At 44.0% G+C, this 15,555-nt stretch overlaps 1 protein-coding gene across 2 annotated transcripts in view; it reads right to left on the reverse strand.

Annotated features, from left to right (window-relative positions):
* Positions 1-721: 721 nt before the first annotated feature.
* LOC147420210 (uncharacterized) overlaps positions 722-15,555 on the reverse strand; it is a 54,582-nt gene continuing 39,748 nt past the window's right edge. Inside the window, exons 2-4 of one of the 2 annotated variants that reach the window (XM_086504967.1) lie at positions 13,131-13,334; positions 12,945-13,047; positions 722-1,184 (exon numbers count right to left, since the gene is read on the reverse strand). In XM_086504967.1, coding sequence (XP_086361093.1) covers positions 1,062-1,184; positions 12,945-13,047; positions 13,131-13,334 — 430 coding nt within the window. In that variant the 3' untranslated portion in view covers positions 722-1,061. Of the gene's footprint in view, positions 1,185-12,944; positions 13,048-13,130; positions 13,335-15,555 lie in introns of those variants that run through there. The other variant, XR_015187025.1, reaches the window with a different exon arrangement.

The following is a 15,555-nucleotide window of genomic DNA, read 5'->3' on the forward strand; positions in this document are numbered from 1 at the left end:
TAGTGCTTCAAAGTTATTTGAAATGGTGAGTCTTTGGGTGCCAAATTGTATCTGGTTGACTCTCTTAGCTCATCAATGCCATGTCGATAAAAGGAGGCTCAAGCGAAGCTTATGTGATTTCTCATGTACATGAAAGAACTCCTTGGTACATGCTAAGCAAGCCATGCATCTCCTTGTTTAAATCGTCAAAATTTGTACAATCATTTCCTCAATACTTGGATAAAGACGTGATAGGAGTCTGAACATCTTCCATGTCACATAAAAGCTGAATTTTCAATTTTAGTCTACACTAGTATTGAATGGCAATCAATAAGAGAAAGATTATAATTTTCTTTCGTGGATCGGGCTTTGCAACATGTTAGTGATGTCACTATCATCTATTATATGGGAAATGGATGGAGTTCCTGTGAAGTGCTTCAAATGTCGATACTGTGGTTCATAAGGTACAACCATTCAAGTGAATAAAGAGGTTAAAGAAGAGAGAAAGCCAAGAAAAGGAGGTTGTCCCCAATTTAAGGATGCCCTCATATGTTTAACTAGACAAATGCATGGCAAACGTAAAGCTAACCTTTAGACAACTTAAATGCAGATATTTGTCCAACAAGGTCTTTCCATGACAATCTGATGCCAAAACCTATTGCTGTTGGCCATCATTCCACTAGTATCATTTCCAAAGAGATAGTGCAAGGGCTACAAAACTCTTTGATTTCCAATCAAAAAGGTACAACCATTATCTACACAATCCAAAACTCTTTGATTTCCAATCAAAAAGGTACAACCATTATCTACACAATCAAAAACTCTTTGATTTCCAATCAAAAAGGTACAACCATTATCTCCACAATGACACGTACAATGAGAGGAAAAAACCACAGGACATTTGTGACCTTTCCGGAAGAGAGGACATTCCTGTAGTAGAGACTTATTGCAAACTTAGACTTGAGAATTTTATGTGTCATAAAACTGAAGGATAAGTCCTCATGAGGTAAGGTGCAAATTTTCAAACTTTCCCACACCCAACATTGCTTTGGTGCATTCATGACAGGTAATCAAGCTGCTTTTCACCCAATCAAACTACAGCCAGCCGCTTCTCTGCATTCACTGTCCAAAGGTTGAGCAGAAATTTCTTTCACTTTTTCTTTGCTGGATTCATCTACAGGCTTGGCCTCTGGTTTATTCCAGTTCTGCATACACATACAAAAGTGTCCATGCATCCCACCGATAACAAAATTCAATCTCTCTCTCTCTCTCTCTCTCTCTCTCTCTCTCTCTCTCTGTGATATGCCTAGATAGAAGCGTGGTTTGAGCTACATGGTTTCTCTATGGACAAGCTACCCTCCTTCTAGTATTCTCTAGATGCACCCTCTCTCTCTCTCTCACACACACACACACACACACACGCGGAGGGAGGTCACTAGACTTATACAACAAGATCTGTTTCAGTTGGGATACATAGAGGACATGGATACATACAGGAGCTTGACACGAAGATGACTACATACAAAGAGCATTTTCTCCAGCTCAAAGGATGAATTCTTATCTAGGCTTGCCTACATGGACACTCACTTGCCCCATGGCTTACAATGTTCTATTAGACAGATTCGGACATCATCACACCAGTTGGAGATTGAGACTGGTCGATTTTGAGGCATTTCAGCCGAGGCCAGTTTGTGCCAGCTATGTCAGAGAGAACCAGAGACAGAGCTCCACTATATATGCCACTGTACAGCATACTATGAGATACGTGGCAGCTTTCACTGCCTCTTTAGAGAATGTTTTGGGCCTCTATCTAGAGTTATGAGATACCAAGATCAGAGATGTCTTGGGCTCTATATACTGGAGATTCAGCGACATTGTGTAGGGTTACAGAGAGAGAAATGAAATGAAATGTTATATTAACGTCTTCAAAAGGCCAAAGTGACCTATGAGACCAGAAAGTTACAATGCGGTGTGTCTGATACAAAGTCAGATTAACAAAATAAATTAAACTAGGATAACAAAAAATAAATACTACGGAATCCTAAACTAAGCTGATAGGTGTGAAAGGTGAAAGGCGTGAAATGTGTGAACTAAGCAGTACAATGTGTAGACAATATGGGAGGGAAGTAGAGATCCGTCTTCCTTTTGTTAGGGGCTCCTATAAAAAGAATTTGTGCTCCTTGGTCGACATACATGCCAAATATGGTGTACCTCAGAAAGCATCAAAAGTGTTTGAGGAGCTTCTTGTACGGAATGTCGACTCTTGGAACACATTAATTGCAGGATATGCAAGGACAGGTGTACTTCAGAAAGCACAAATAGTTCTTGAGGAGCTGACTGTCCGGAATGTTAAGTCTTAAAATGCACTGATTGCGGGATATGCCAAACAAGGGCAGGGCCAGGAAAAGCTCTGGAGTGTTATTAGCTGATGCTCAGCGAGCACATCTCTCCAAATGCAATCACCTATGCTTCCATCTTGAAGGTATGTGGCAATTTGGAAGACGCTACAATGGGCAAAGGAATTCACGATGATTTTGTTAGTCAGAGGCTGTCAAAAAACACGTTATGCTTGGCACTGCCTTGGTCTACATGTATGTCGGAAGTGGGCAAGGCCAGGTAGCCCAGGACTGTTTTCAGCAAATGCGAAGTGAGGGCATCTCTACAGATGCAAAATCACGTATGCTTTCATCTTGAGGGCATGTGACACTATGCAAGACGCTGATATCGGCAACAAAATTCACGATGAAATTGTCAGTCACAGGCTGCTGAAAAAAGAAGCTATACTTTCCATTGCCTTGGTCGACATGTACACCAAATATGGTGTACTTCAGAAAGCACAAAAAGTGCTGGAGGAGCTTCTTGAACGCAATGTCATCTCTTGGAACCTACTGATTGTAGGAGATGCGGAACAGGGGCACGGCCAGGCAACTCTGGGCTGTTTTGAGCAGATATAAAGTGAGGGCATCTCTGGGGATGAAATCACCTATGCTTTGGTCTTGAAGGCTATGCTTACGTCTTGATTGCATGTGGGATTCTGCAAGACGTTAAGACGGGCAAAATTTTTTGATAAGATTCTTAGTCAAGAGTTGTTAAGAGTGCTTTATAATGCACAAAACAGAATTTTGGAATGTTTTGAGATGAGAAGAGAGTATAGGTTGTGCAGACAACAGAAATGGAGAGAGAAGTATCTTGTACAACACGTATGCCACTTGTTTTTCTCGCACTCTTATGCATAGACGGAACTATGTTTTCGTGTTGCGGCAGTCTATGGATGACATTGGGGAAGGTGAGTAGATTTGTGCGTGATGTTGGCAGTAGCTCCATAGGCAAGGGACCATGATTTGTGAAATAAGGTACCCTAGAGCAAGGCATCCATGTTTGATGCAAAGATGGCCATGGTGAAGCCCACCTAATGTCAGCCGTGGACCACATGATCAAATCGGACGCTGCTTGCATCCATCTCTTCTATGCAGCGCTTTTCCTAATTCTGCTGATACCCTCACGTGCACACTTTTAATTTATCGCACGGCCTTCAGGAATAAAGCAGCGACAGTAACGATAAACAACCTGAATTTGAAAAAAGCTCATGTTGCATAGAGCTTGGAAGCCAACATCAGCTATTCTAAGAAAGCTTTAGCAAAGGCGCCTCGTGTAGAAGAGTGAAAAGCAGAAAAAGTTTATTGAAAGCCTCAACATGATCTATTTGATGCTGGAGATCAAGATAGATATGATCGATATAAGAGAAGTATGAAAGAAGAAAAGACTATGACAAACAGGATGGAATTTGATATAGAAGAGATTGTAGCCACAGGGATGCAATGGACAAACGACTCGCAGAGAGCACGATAATTGCAATAATGGATATGATGGCAGTGACAATGATGATGAATGTAGAGACGAAAGCAGATTAAGATGATAGAAATCCTAGCTCTTAAAAAGAGCATCAACCACAAAAATCTAAAGTTGGTTTAATGTTTACTAAGGTTCTTAATGAGCTTTCTATTCGAATTGTAGTCTCTCGGAACATGTTAATTATAGGAACTGCCTCATATCGTGGTGACAAGGACTTGAATACGTTGAATACGAAATTGAACAAACAAATTCACATAGCTGTGTCACAAACTTGAATATCAAATTATCACACAAAAATTCAGGTTCGTTATCTTGTTCTTAAATACCGTTCGTTATCTTGTTCTTGAATACCATGACTATGTATGAGGAAATGGACCTTTTTGCTAATTTAAAATTTTGATGGTATGCAAAGTTTAATTACTATTCTACTTTTGTTCATAGTTCATCAAAGGCAAGTGCTTAGTGTGAAACCATCACAAATAACATGTAGATCGTGCACTATTTACCTTTTTGCTAATTTAAAATTTTGATGGTATGCAAAGTTTAACTTTGTTCATAGTTCATCAAAGGCAAGTGCGTACTTGTTTAAGAGAAACCATCACAAATAAGGTCATTTCTCTATTTGCAAAAAAATAAGAGTGTTTGATTGTAACGCGACAATCACAATTTGCTTTTCACATTAAAAACATGTTTCGAAAAAATATTTTGTGCTCATCTTGATATACTATTTTTTGAAAAAAGTTATCCAATAGTATTTTACTATACCTTGAGAAAGTAAATTGACACCACAAGGCCAACCAAGCAAGACTAGTTGTTTCAATTTTCTTTTGAAAAAATTCTATCCTATTTCAACACTTCTGGCTCATAACAGCAAATATGAAAAGTCTTTAAGGTTGGTCAAGGCACCACACCTAGCGGATTCAATTTTTTCATGCTTTTGGTTGCCCTCAAGAATGGCCATCTGTTCAAGTTAGGAATTGGTGGGCGTAATCGTTGTATTTGAAGGCTAAGTAATGGCATTCTGGACTAGCCCTCACAATTGTGGCGATGATGGTAGCCACAAGATATAGCAATCACACTAGACCTCCAAGGCTATCAACTCAGGGAGAGACACCTGCTGAGAGATGTCGAGAAATTTCAAATTGTAATCTGCTAGGGTTTGCATAGCAAGCATTTCAGGATACCCCAGTCTGCCAGAAGCTGCACTCCAAAGGAAGATTTCTGAAGGCAAGTGACTTCCGGTAGAAAAAATTCTTGGAAAGCTTGCCAAGTCCTTGGAGTGTGCGGCTTGGTAGCTATAGCATTCCACCACTTCATGGCACTATGTAAGGTGCAGCGGAATGAATGTTTGAACTTTGCTCAAGATGAGTGCTCCGAACTGTGCTCAAGGTTTCTTTTACTTACGGAAGGGCTCCGTTCTTTTAGTGAGAGAGTGCAATGGACACAAACAAAGTGAATGGACACTGTGAATGGAACCATATGAGACTGAGAGATAGAGAAGAGAATACGACACCAGAGACGTAAAACCCTCCTCCGAAGGCCCCACTCTCTATGGCGAGAGCGGTCTACTTATGATTGCACAATCTCTACAATGCTTGGACTTGCCGGTGATGTCGACGACGATGAGGATGACGACGAGACAGGCTGAAATCTAAAAGTTCTAAGGGCTGAAATCTGCAAATCTTTATCTGCTGAATTCTGACTCTATGTCGATGACGATGTTGATGGCAACGATGCGACGACGACGCGCTGAAAAGGAACTGTAAACCTTGCGGAAACTGACCGTGCGGCGAGGAACTGCTACGGGAAGGTGAGGTCTGCGAGGTTCGGGACTTGATCTGCGGTGTCTAAGGGCTGAAAACTAAAAACGCTGAGGTTTCTTGATGTTCCGTCGTGGTGAATCTGCAAAACGCTGGGTGATGATGCAGATGCAAAAACGCTAGGGCTGAAAATCTTCTCTGCTGTCGCCGGATGTTCTGCAAAAGCAAAACGCTAGGCTGATCTGCTGTGTCTTGATGACGCCGGGGCTGATCTGCTGTGCACAAATCGCCAAGGCTGATCTGACGCAAAAACACTAGGTCTTCTGTGGAGAAAACGCCAGAGTAGTCGCGGGGGTTGGTCTTGCTGAGAAGTTGCATGTTGAGCAAGGTGCTCTTGCTGCCTCTTCTGCCAATTAGTGCTAGTCTAGGTTTGCTTATATACAAACTTACTCAATTTGCCCTACCTACTTTCCAACAAAAGTCACTTAAAAATAATACATGAAAAATATCAAAAATAGGTAAAATAAGCTAAATGCACTGGAAAATTCCCTTGAAGGATTCTGATGGGAATGCTTATGATCATGCTGTATGCAACCGGAGGATATGCATCTACACTAAGTGTCTGGACATGCACGGTTTGCGAACAGACTCACAAAAGTGCCAGATCACTTCTAAATCTAGACTGATTGGACTGAGTGAACCCTTGTCGTGTTGTAGCTTGTCCACGGACACATAGGGTTGGATGTGTCACGTGACATCCCCTCCTTTTCAAAGTGAGGTACTGGTACCGAACTGTATGGAAGAATGTTAGCTTTGGTTTGCTTATATATTTTCTTACCCAAATTGCTCTACCTACTTTTGTTGGGAAGTCACTTAAATTAATAAGTGAAAAATGTCAAAAATAGGAAAAATAGGCTAAATGCACTGGAAAAATCCCCTAGCTGATTCTAATGGATTCTGATGGGAATACTGATGATCATGTTGTGTGCAACCAGAGGATATGCATCTACACTAAGTGCACGGTCTATGAATAGACTCACAGAAGTGCCAGATCACTTCTAATCTAGACTGACTGGACTGACTGAACCCTGTTATGTTGTAGCTTGTCCATGGACACATAGGGTTGGATGTGTCACGTGACATCTCCTCCTTTTCAAAGTGAGGTACTGGTATCGAACTGTATGGCGTCGAGGGAGAGCGCCAATAGCATCCGGAATCCTGGAAGGGACTCTTCGCCGGCCCACTCTGATGTGTGAGTCGTACGGTACTTGAACTTCATAAAGGTCTGCAATGCTTGCTTCTTTGGGCCGCGCCGAAAGCGACACAAAGTCTTTTGTGGCTCCTTCGATGCTTCAACGTCGTCGAGAGTCATGCTTCTTTCGTCTTCAAGAATCTCCATGACTGAAAATTCCTGAAACCATTTCCAACACAAAACCATGAACATACCTATTCCATGTAAAGTGAGTGGAAAAAATCTTGTCTTCCTCAAAGACTGTGCATGCAATGTAGATGAACAAAGAGACGGAGTGCTAAACCGTTCACCACATACACGCAAACAATGAGATCGAATCTTTCTCTTATAATCTAAAGCAATCAATTGTGGCAATTCACAACGGAAATGCGCATGCTTGGTGCTCATACTTTCATGTGCTCTTTCTACGACTGTGTCGTGCCAAGGAAGAGGCATGTAATGTGACTTCCTTGAATGCATACTTTTCAGCTTTTCATGAAAAATCCGCATACATTCGTGCTCATCCATGAGAGAAACATGCTCAACATACAATATGTCATGCGTAGGAAAAGGGATCACATAAAGATGCTGACTAAAATACAGAAAACGATCACGAATGAAACACTCGAACAGTGCGTGCGTTCTAATAATGCGAACACATAATACTTCCTGTGAGGGTTCCTTGGACCTAGGCTTGAGAGCCAAGATCGCTTCTTCGGGATCTACAGAATCTTCTTGTGGGGGATTCTTCGTGATTGATCGAATCTGTGACGAGGTTAGCTTCGCTAGAAAAAGCATCCACTAACACATCATCCTTGTGAACAATCACTTCATCTTCATGCAACTCATCATACTTGTGAGAAATCACCTCTTGATCATGCAAATCATCATGCTTGTCTTTATCATTCATTTCATCATGCGTATCATCATGCAAATCATGTGTGTCATGCTTGGGAGAAGAAGAAACTGAGAGAGTCTCCGTCTCCTGAATCTCTTGCATCTGTGCCTGCACTTAAGAAAAGAGTCACAAGAACTCTTGCATGTGTCGGTCGCTCTGTTCTTGTCTTGCTTTGGCTGCTTTTCTTTCTGCTTCTCTTTCTGCTTTGCTTTCTGCGTGTCTGTGATCCATTTCTGCTTTTCTTTCTGTGTGTCTGCGATCCATTTCTGCTTTTCTTTCTGCCTGTCTTGCTTCGCGTTCTAACTTCATGTCCATCACCATCTTGTCGAAAGCCTCTATAGGAGTTAGTGCAATCCGTGATGTAGATGGGGAAGGGAGAGGGTCAGAAAAAAATTCCTGGTGGGGAAAATTCTTCTTCGCCTCTCTCATGCTCATCACCTCCAAGCGAAGTAGCCATTCCGCTTCGAGTGATGACTATCCACTGAAGTCGTGGGTTCTTGTTGTCTTGGGTTCTTAAGTTCACGAGGAACTTGGGTTCTGGTGGGTCTTGGGTTCTTAAGTTCACGAGGAACTTGGGTTCTTGAGGGTCTTGGGTTCTTGGGTTCTTGAGGGTCTTGAGGTTCTTAAGGTTTCCTTTCGCTTGCAATCTGTGTTTGAGAAGGATCTTCTCTTCACCCGAGTTCTGCTCTTTTCCGCGGGCGCACCCCTTGGCGGCCTTGCGTTGACACCAGGGTTGCTTTTTCCCACCTCACGTCGATTGGCCGGCCGCTAAGGGCACGGTCCGCTCTCAATGAGTCAAAAGAGGCACAAGGGGAGGCTGGGCAAGCCCTTCTTTCTTGGGATTCCTGTCACTCTTCAAAAACACGATTAGGAATCGACACGCCCAAGCGATTAGGATTAGTGAGAGAGTGCAATGGACACAAACAAAGTGAATGGACATTGTGAATGGAAGTGTATGAGACTGAGAGATAGAGAAGAGAATACGACACTAGAGACCTTGTAAAACCCTCCTCCGAAGGCCCCACTCTCTATAGCGAGAGCGGTCTAATTATGATTGCACAATCTCTACAATGCTTGGACTTGCCGGTGATGTCGACGACGATGAGGACGACGACGAGACGGGCTGAAATCTAAAATTTCTAAGGGCTGAAATCTGCAAATCTTTATCTGCTGAATTCTGACTCTATGTCGATGACGATGTCGATGGCGACAATGCGACAACGGCGCGCTGAAAACGCAGATGCTGAAATCTGCGTTTTCCGGGCTGAAACTGTAAACCTTGCAGAAATTGACCGTGCGGCGAGGAACTGCTGCGGAAAGGTGAGATTTGCGAGGTTCGGGACTTGATCTGCGGTGTCTAAGGGCTTAAAACTAAAAATGCTGAGGTTTCTTGATGTTCCGTCGCGGTGAATCTGCAAAACGCTGGGTGATGATGCAGATGCAAAAACGCTAGGGCTGAAAATCTTCTCTGTTGTCGCCGGTTGTTCTGCAAAAGCAAAACGATAGGCTGATCTGATGCAAAAACGCTAGGTCTTTTGTGGAGAAAACGCCAGAGTAGTCACAGGGGTTGGTCTTGCTGAGAAGTTGCCTGTTGAGCAAGGTGCTCTTGCTGCCTCTTCTGCCACTTAGTGCTAGTCTAGATTTGCTTATATACAAACTTACTCAATTTTCCCTACCTACTTTCCAACAAAAGTCACTTAAAAATAATAAGTGAAAAATATCAAAAATAGGTAAAACAGGCTAAATGCACTGGATTCTGATGGATCCTAATGGGAATGCTTATGATCATGCTGTATGCAACCGGAGGATATGCATCTACACTAAGTGTCTGGACATGCACGGTCTGCGAATAGACTCACAAAAGTGCCAGATCACTTCTAAATCTAGACTGATTGGGCTGAGTAAACCCTTGTCGTGCTGTAGCTTGTCCACGGACACATAGGGTTGGATGTGTCACGTGACACACTACCTCTGAGAAAAACGACCTCAAAAAAAAATTGATCCTTCTCATGCAAGTGATCTTGAATTCCTTATGGCTTATGCCCTGTAAGACAGAGCGATGAAGACGGGAGCGCACCCAATGCGCGATGGAGTATGGGTGGGAGTGGCTAATAAATCCAGGGTCAGGACACGAAGATTCATTATAGAAATTTCGAAGTGCCAGTTTGCTCTCTCTGCTCTTTGGTAGAACCGGTATGCTTTCAAAAAAGCACACGCCTAAAGCTCTAATACCACTGTCACGAGGACGGGCATCATGGGCCAACAGGAAAGAGCAGATTGAACAACTTTAAGCACTTCAAATAATACTAAACTGAAAGAGATGCACAACACAAGGGCCGTGTTGCACCCCAAGAGAGAGTTGGCCCCAAACCCTGGTACCCCTTTCGGTATTTCTTTATATTGTTTGAACTTGGTACAACCCCAGTACTCCATTCCCTGCACCTTCACACGGAAGCATGCCAGAGAATGAGCCCTTGGCTCATATTTAAAGGCCCTTGGCTTACGAAAAGAAAATACATGACAAGCTTCAAACTCAAAAGCATTTGGTCCCAAAAGCACTAGCGCCAAAAGCTGCCAGCACGTTTGCAAAAATCCGTACAGCTGCCACGTCAGTATGTCAACGTAAAACACGGAAATCTGTACAACTACCACGTCAGCATGTCAGAGCAAATTGCAGGACGTTCGTACAGCTTCCACGTCATCAATTTCGACGCTGGTCCTAAATGGAATCTGCTTCCAGTTCCTTGGGCTTCATCAAACGGGGTCCCATAAGTTGGTACAAACTTGTTTTTAAATTAGGCCCACTCGGCGAGGACTTGTAAGTTGGTGAACACTTCTTCTGCTTCTGCTTCTTCTTAGGGTTTAGGCCTCTTGGCCGGGTTCTGCAGATTGGCTCCGTTCTTTAGTGGCTTGACACGTAACAGTTTGTGATAGGTGGCTTTTTGACACACTAGTCACACCAGCTTTGATGTACCCGACAGCAATATGGGCATCGGGGCTAGCAGTTGATATGTGGACACAAATAGAGAGCCCCCAGATATGTATGATCTCACGCTTATCAGATAGCAAGCGCATGGTGCCACACGACATTATCCGAGCAGAGCTCGCCACACTACACATGGTAGTAGAGGCGCTCTTCCAGACGATAAGCTTTATCCAGCGGATGAGAGACCTACCAACCGACAGACTCACACGCAGGGTCATTGAGACCTCTAGACAAGCTCTCAGAGTCAGTGGTGAGTAGATAGTCGTACTCACAAGTTATAGCATGGTTTGGCACATAGGACGTGGATATGGAGAGGTTGCTGCCCTTTCAGTACAACTCAGACTCACCTTTTTATCGCCTCTCACACAATGAGTGGAACACAGTGCTTAGGCAGGACTTATGGCAGTTACACATCAGATAGATTTAGTTGGAACCTCTTCTTCTTTCGAAGATGACATTGTATAGAGATCAATTCCTCACCATCCTAGCTGACGGGTTTATCCAGCGACCACACTACATGGACACCTACATGCCCCACAACTCACCGATGGCTATTGGTCATCTCAGAGTAGTATCACACACATTAGAGATTGAGATAGGCAGAGCTGACGGCACCCCCAAGGAGGAGAGGATATGCGGGATAAGAGAGGAGGGTGAGGAGCACTTTTTCTCCAGATGTAGAGCATACGATGACATTAAGACCCGGTACGAGGATCTTTTCATAGGACAACCAACTCTCCAAGAGATCATGGATTCCAAAGAGCAGTGATAGTTGGGTCACTTCCTAGTAGAGATCAGCAACAGAGAGATACTATTGGAGCCCCCTACAGCGACATAGGGTAGATAGGCACAATTCACAAATTTCTTTCAGAGCACTACTGCCCCACCACCGCCAGTCACACAGAAAGGGGTCACCCTTTAGCATGTTGAGATTAGCGGAGCTAGAAGACAACCACAGTCTGCAGGTTACCGTGCTCAGCAACTCCACCATCGACAGACCCAAGACATCCAGACCCGGCACCGCCGAGCAACTGAGGAGCACCGAGCCTGGATGATGGCCGATCCTGCCACCTTCATTCGAGTCGCCATCGCCCCAAATTCACCCATTATCACATTCTACACCCCCAACTCAGTAGGAGTTGGAGCTAGATAGTCATATGCATTTTTCATGATTGTACTACCTTGAGCATATAGACATGCATACTACCTTCTAGTGATAGGGCACCCCCCCCCCACCCCCTCCTCCTCCTTCCTACACACTACCCTACTACCATTACACTGCCAATGGTTTTTCTATTTTGTACCATTTTTCCTTTTCCGATAGATGGAGGACATACACCCATGTACATTTAATTTGTCTCATAGGCCGATTTCGGCCTCCTATGGACGTAAAATCTCTCTCTCTCTCTCTCTCTCTCTCTCTCTCTCTCTCTCTCTCTCTCTCTCTCTCTCTCACACACACACACACACACACACACACACAATTTTGCCTGCATGCAAGGAGTTTTTATTTTGCTTATGTTGTTATACTTGCAATTGTATATAGAATCCTCTTATCCATCTATCCTGTTTTGGAGCATAACCAATTGTCTCTTTCTACCAAGGTGTTTTCCAACCAGTTTTGCTTCAACCAAACCTTTGTATGTTCCATCTTGCCTTATAAGAACTTATACCTCCAAAAGTTGTGTACAGGTCTTCTATTCATGGTTATGGTCATTTAATTTGATCTAAAAGAGTCACAGTTTGTGCCACATAAATCTGAAACGCAGCTTGTTGTACCAAATCACATAGGTCTATCAGAATGCAACAGAATTTAACAGCCCATCAGTAAATTTGTGTTCAACAAACTCATCACTTTCTAGTCAGATTATGTCAAATAATATCATCTGTCTCCCACGATACATTTTAGCTAAACCACCCAGCAAAGGTGCTAACACATTTATCCTGATTTGAAGCCACGTTTATGGTTAGTGTTTTTTCAAGCAGACCGGATGATTCTAAGTACGTTCAACATACTTGTTTCTATAACTAGTATCTTGTAAAGAATCAAGACACCTTTTTCCTCACAATTTACTACCTTATGCAGGTCAACCTATTAAGAGGAAGCAAAAGCATGTGCCCTCTCATAAGGAACACTAGCAAGCCAGACTAGCCATATACGCTCAAACACACAAGCAAACAATAAAAATAACAAGGTTTGAAGGAAAACAACTAAAACAAAGAGTGATTGATCCATACTCTCATACTCCTCCTTGGAAGTTTCCGGGGAGAGGGAGGCGGTTCTTGACCGGGTAGAAATGAGATCTTTCTAATCAACTCCACATCACTGATGCGAGGGTGCCTAAAACAGAAGACAAACTATGCACTTCAGTAATGAGACAATCAAAGAGAGAGCACGAGAAAGAGAGGGATGTAAAGAAGTACCAGTGATGTAATATGGCCTTCACAACGTATTCCTTCCACGAGGAATACCCCAATGCACGCAAGTCCACATCTCTGGCACTTTGTAACGGAAGCACCAACATGTCGACAAGCTGCAATAGGTGCTCGTACTGCTGGTCAGAATACCTGTGACCACCTGTTTCCTCTGGAGGTGGCCTCTGGGGAGGAAAGTCTCCTCTTGACAATCTGGTTAAAAATTACAAGAAATAAGTTCAATTTAAAAACCATATGACTAGGCATGAAAACATGAAAACAATCATAACTATAGTCAATATTTGTATATACATACTCAGTATGAGTATGTACGATACACACATACACACATACATACTTATTATCAAATGCATACTTATCTTCTTGACAAACTGGTTAAAAATTACAAGAAATATAATTAATTTGAAGACCATATGACTAAACATGAAAACAATTCTAACTAAAGTCAATGTTGTATATACATACTCAAGCACATGGATATATGTGTGCATATAAGTGTGTGTGAGTATGTATGATACACACACACATATACATACTTATTGTCGGGTTATGCTTAGGGGAAACCATTCAAATGGTCCTGTTTCGGCATGCACATCCTGCAAACAAGCTCACAATATTGCCAGACGTTACCCCTAGGATAAACCTAACTTACCTGGCCTTGACTTGCGGTGTAGTATGTCAACATGGCACGTAGCTCTTCTCGTAGAGATAGTTGTACAAGACAGAAACGGGGTCTTCTTACATGTTTGTGGACACCCTGAGACGCCAACATGTCATGGGCAGTTTCAGCCTATCAAGTTTCAGGCTAAAGCGGTAGGGCATTGGGGAGATGTGCTAGAATGTGCACCTGAAACTAGGTTTTAAAACAACATTAAGAAAGCCAATCTAGATGGAATAAGATTGAAGGATTGGGATCCCTAGGTCCAGAGCTCACTAAACGCTCATTGTTGTTGCACAGCTGCCTGCACGCCCTTGATTTCCCTTGCCATTGCCCCCCCCCCCCCCCCCCCCCCCCCCCCCCCCCCCCGCTCTCTCTTGCACGCTACCCAATCCCAGCCGCCCGCCGCTCCCTTACAGCGGCTCCTTACTCGTCTGCTTCGCCACCTGCCACCACTCCCGCTAGCCCTCCCTGCCCCAACCCCCCCCCCCCCCCCCCCCCAAAAAAAAAAGGCTTCATCCTACGGCTCCTAGTCTCTGTGGGCAGGGTCGTCACTTCCCAACTTCGCCTCGCCGTTTTTGTCTCGCCCTCACTCCACATTCTCTCGTCGTCGTAGCAGCAGACACACATGGAGGATTCTGCTCGGCCACAGAGGGACTCGAACAAAGCCCCCTCACCCGACCCCGTGAAACCTACCCTCCGACATGCTCTTTCGCAGATATAGCAAGCGAGCATAGAGGCAAAGGTGGCACGGCTTCAGGCCACCTCTCTTATCTGCAAGATCATCGGTACCCGACCTAGCAGAGGAGAAGTACAAGATCTTCTTCAAGCCCGCCTTTTAGCAAAGGTGGGAAGAACATCGATGTTTAGCTTCTCGGGCACGGCTATTACCAGATTGAGTTTGAGACTTCCAAGATGGCGTCCAAGGTCATAAGGATGAGCCCATTGGCCATTCGAGCAGCCATAGCTCATTTTCGACAGTGGCGCCAACGCTTCGATCCGGCTACCAATGCTCTTGTCGAGGAGGCAGACCTACCCATCTCAGCCTGCTTCCCTAGCTTGAGGAGAGTAGCTACCGCTACTTTCCAGGATAGACTCAGAGATTAGGACTACAGCCACCTCCCACGGTAGCTTCTGTCGCTGCCAAAGCAGCAAGCATACCTTCGATACGCGTTCTGGTTCGAGACACCCACCCTCTTAAAGGTCGCCTTACTACCTCGAGTGAGTGGTGGTTGGTTCCGTCAAAATGTAGAGTATTCGGGCCTCCCGAATCAGTGTTTCCTGTAGCAGGGCTATAGAGTCACTTTCACAGGACACACAGTTAGTACAGTTGGTCTGGTCTGGTCCACACTAGACGAACTCTTTGGGCTGGGCAATGACACGTGGCAAGATACAGACGGTGGTTTAGTGGACATCGTGGCCAGGTCACCACCACCACTCAGTTTGGAGATTGGCTTAGGTGGCTGACATTTATGAGCCGTTGGTGGATCATCTTCTAGCTCGATGGTCCAACGTCGTCATTAGGAGTAGTGAGTCTATACACACAGCGACGTCTTCACCATCCCGGCACATCTGAGCCTCGACACCCCATTGTACCTGTGAGTCCTGGACTGGAGCTGAGTGTGTTGCCACTCCAAAGTCTGTATCAGTTCTTTGAGATAGTCAAGTCATTTGTTGTGGTCTGCTGTTGTTGTATCTCTATGAGCTTAGTTGTTGTCTATGGTTCCTTTGTTTTCAGTCTGTTTTGAGTGAGAT

Source organism: Adiantum capillus-veneris, chromosome 28 (genome assembly GCF_014529385.1).
Source record: "Adiantum capillus-veneris isolate H3 chromosome 28, ASM1452938v2, whole genome shotgun sequence".
Taxonomy (NCBI): domain Eukaryota; kingdom Viridiplantae; phylum Streptophyta; class Polypodiopsida; order Polypodiales; family Pteridaceae; genus Adiantum; species Adiantum capillus-veneris.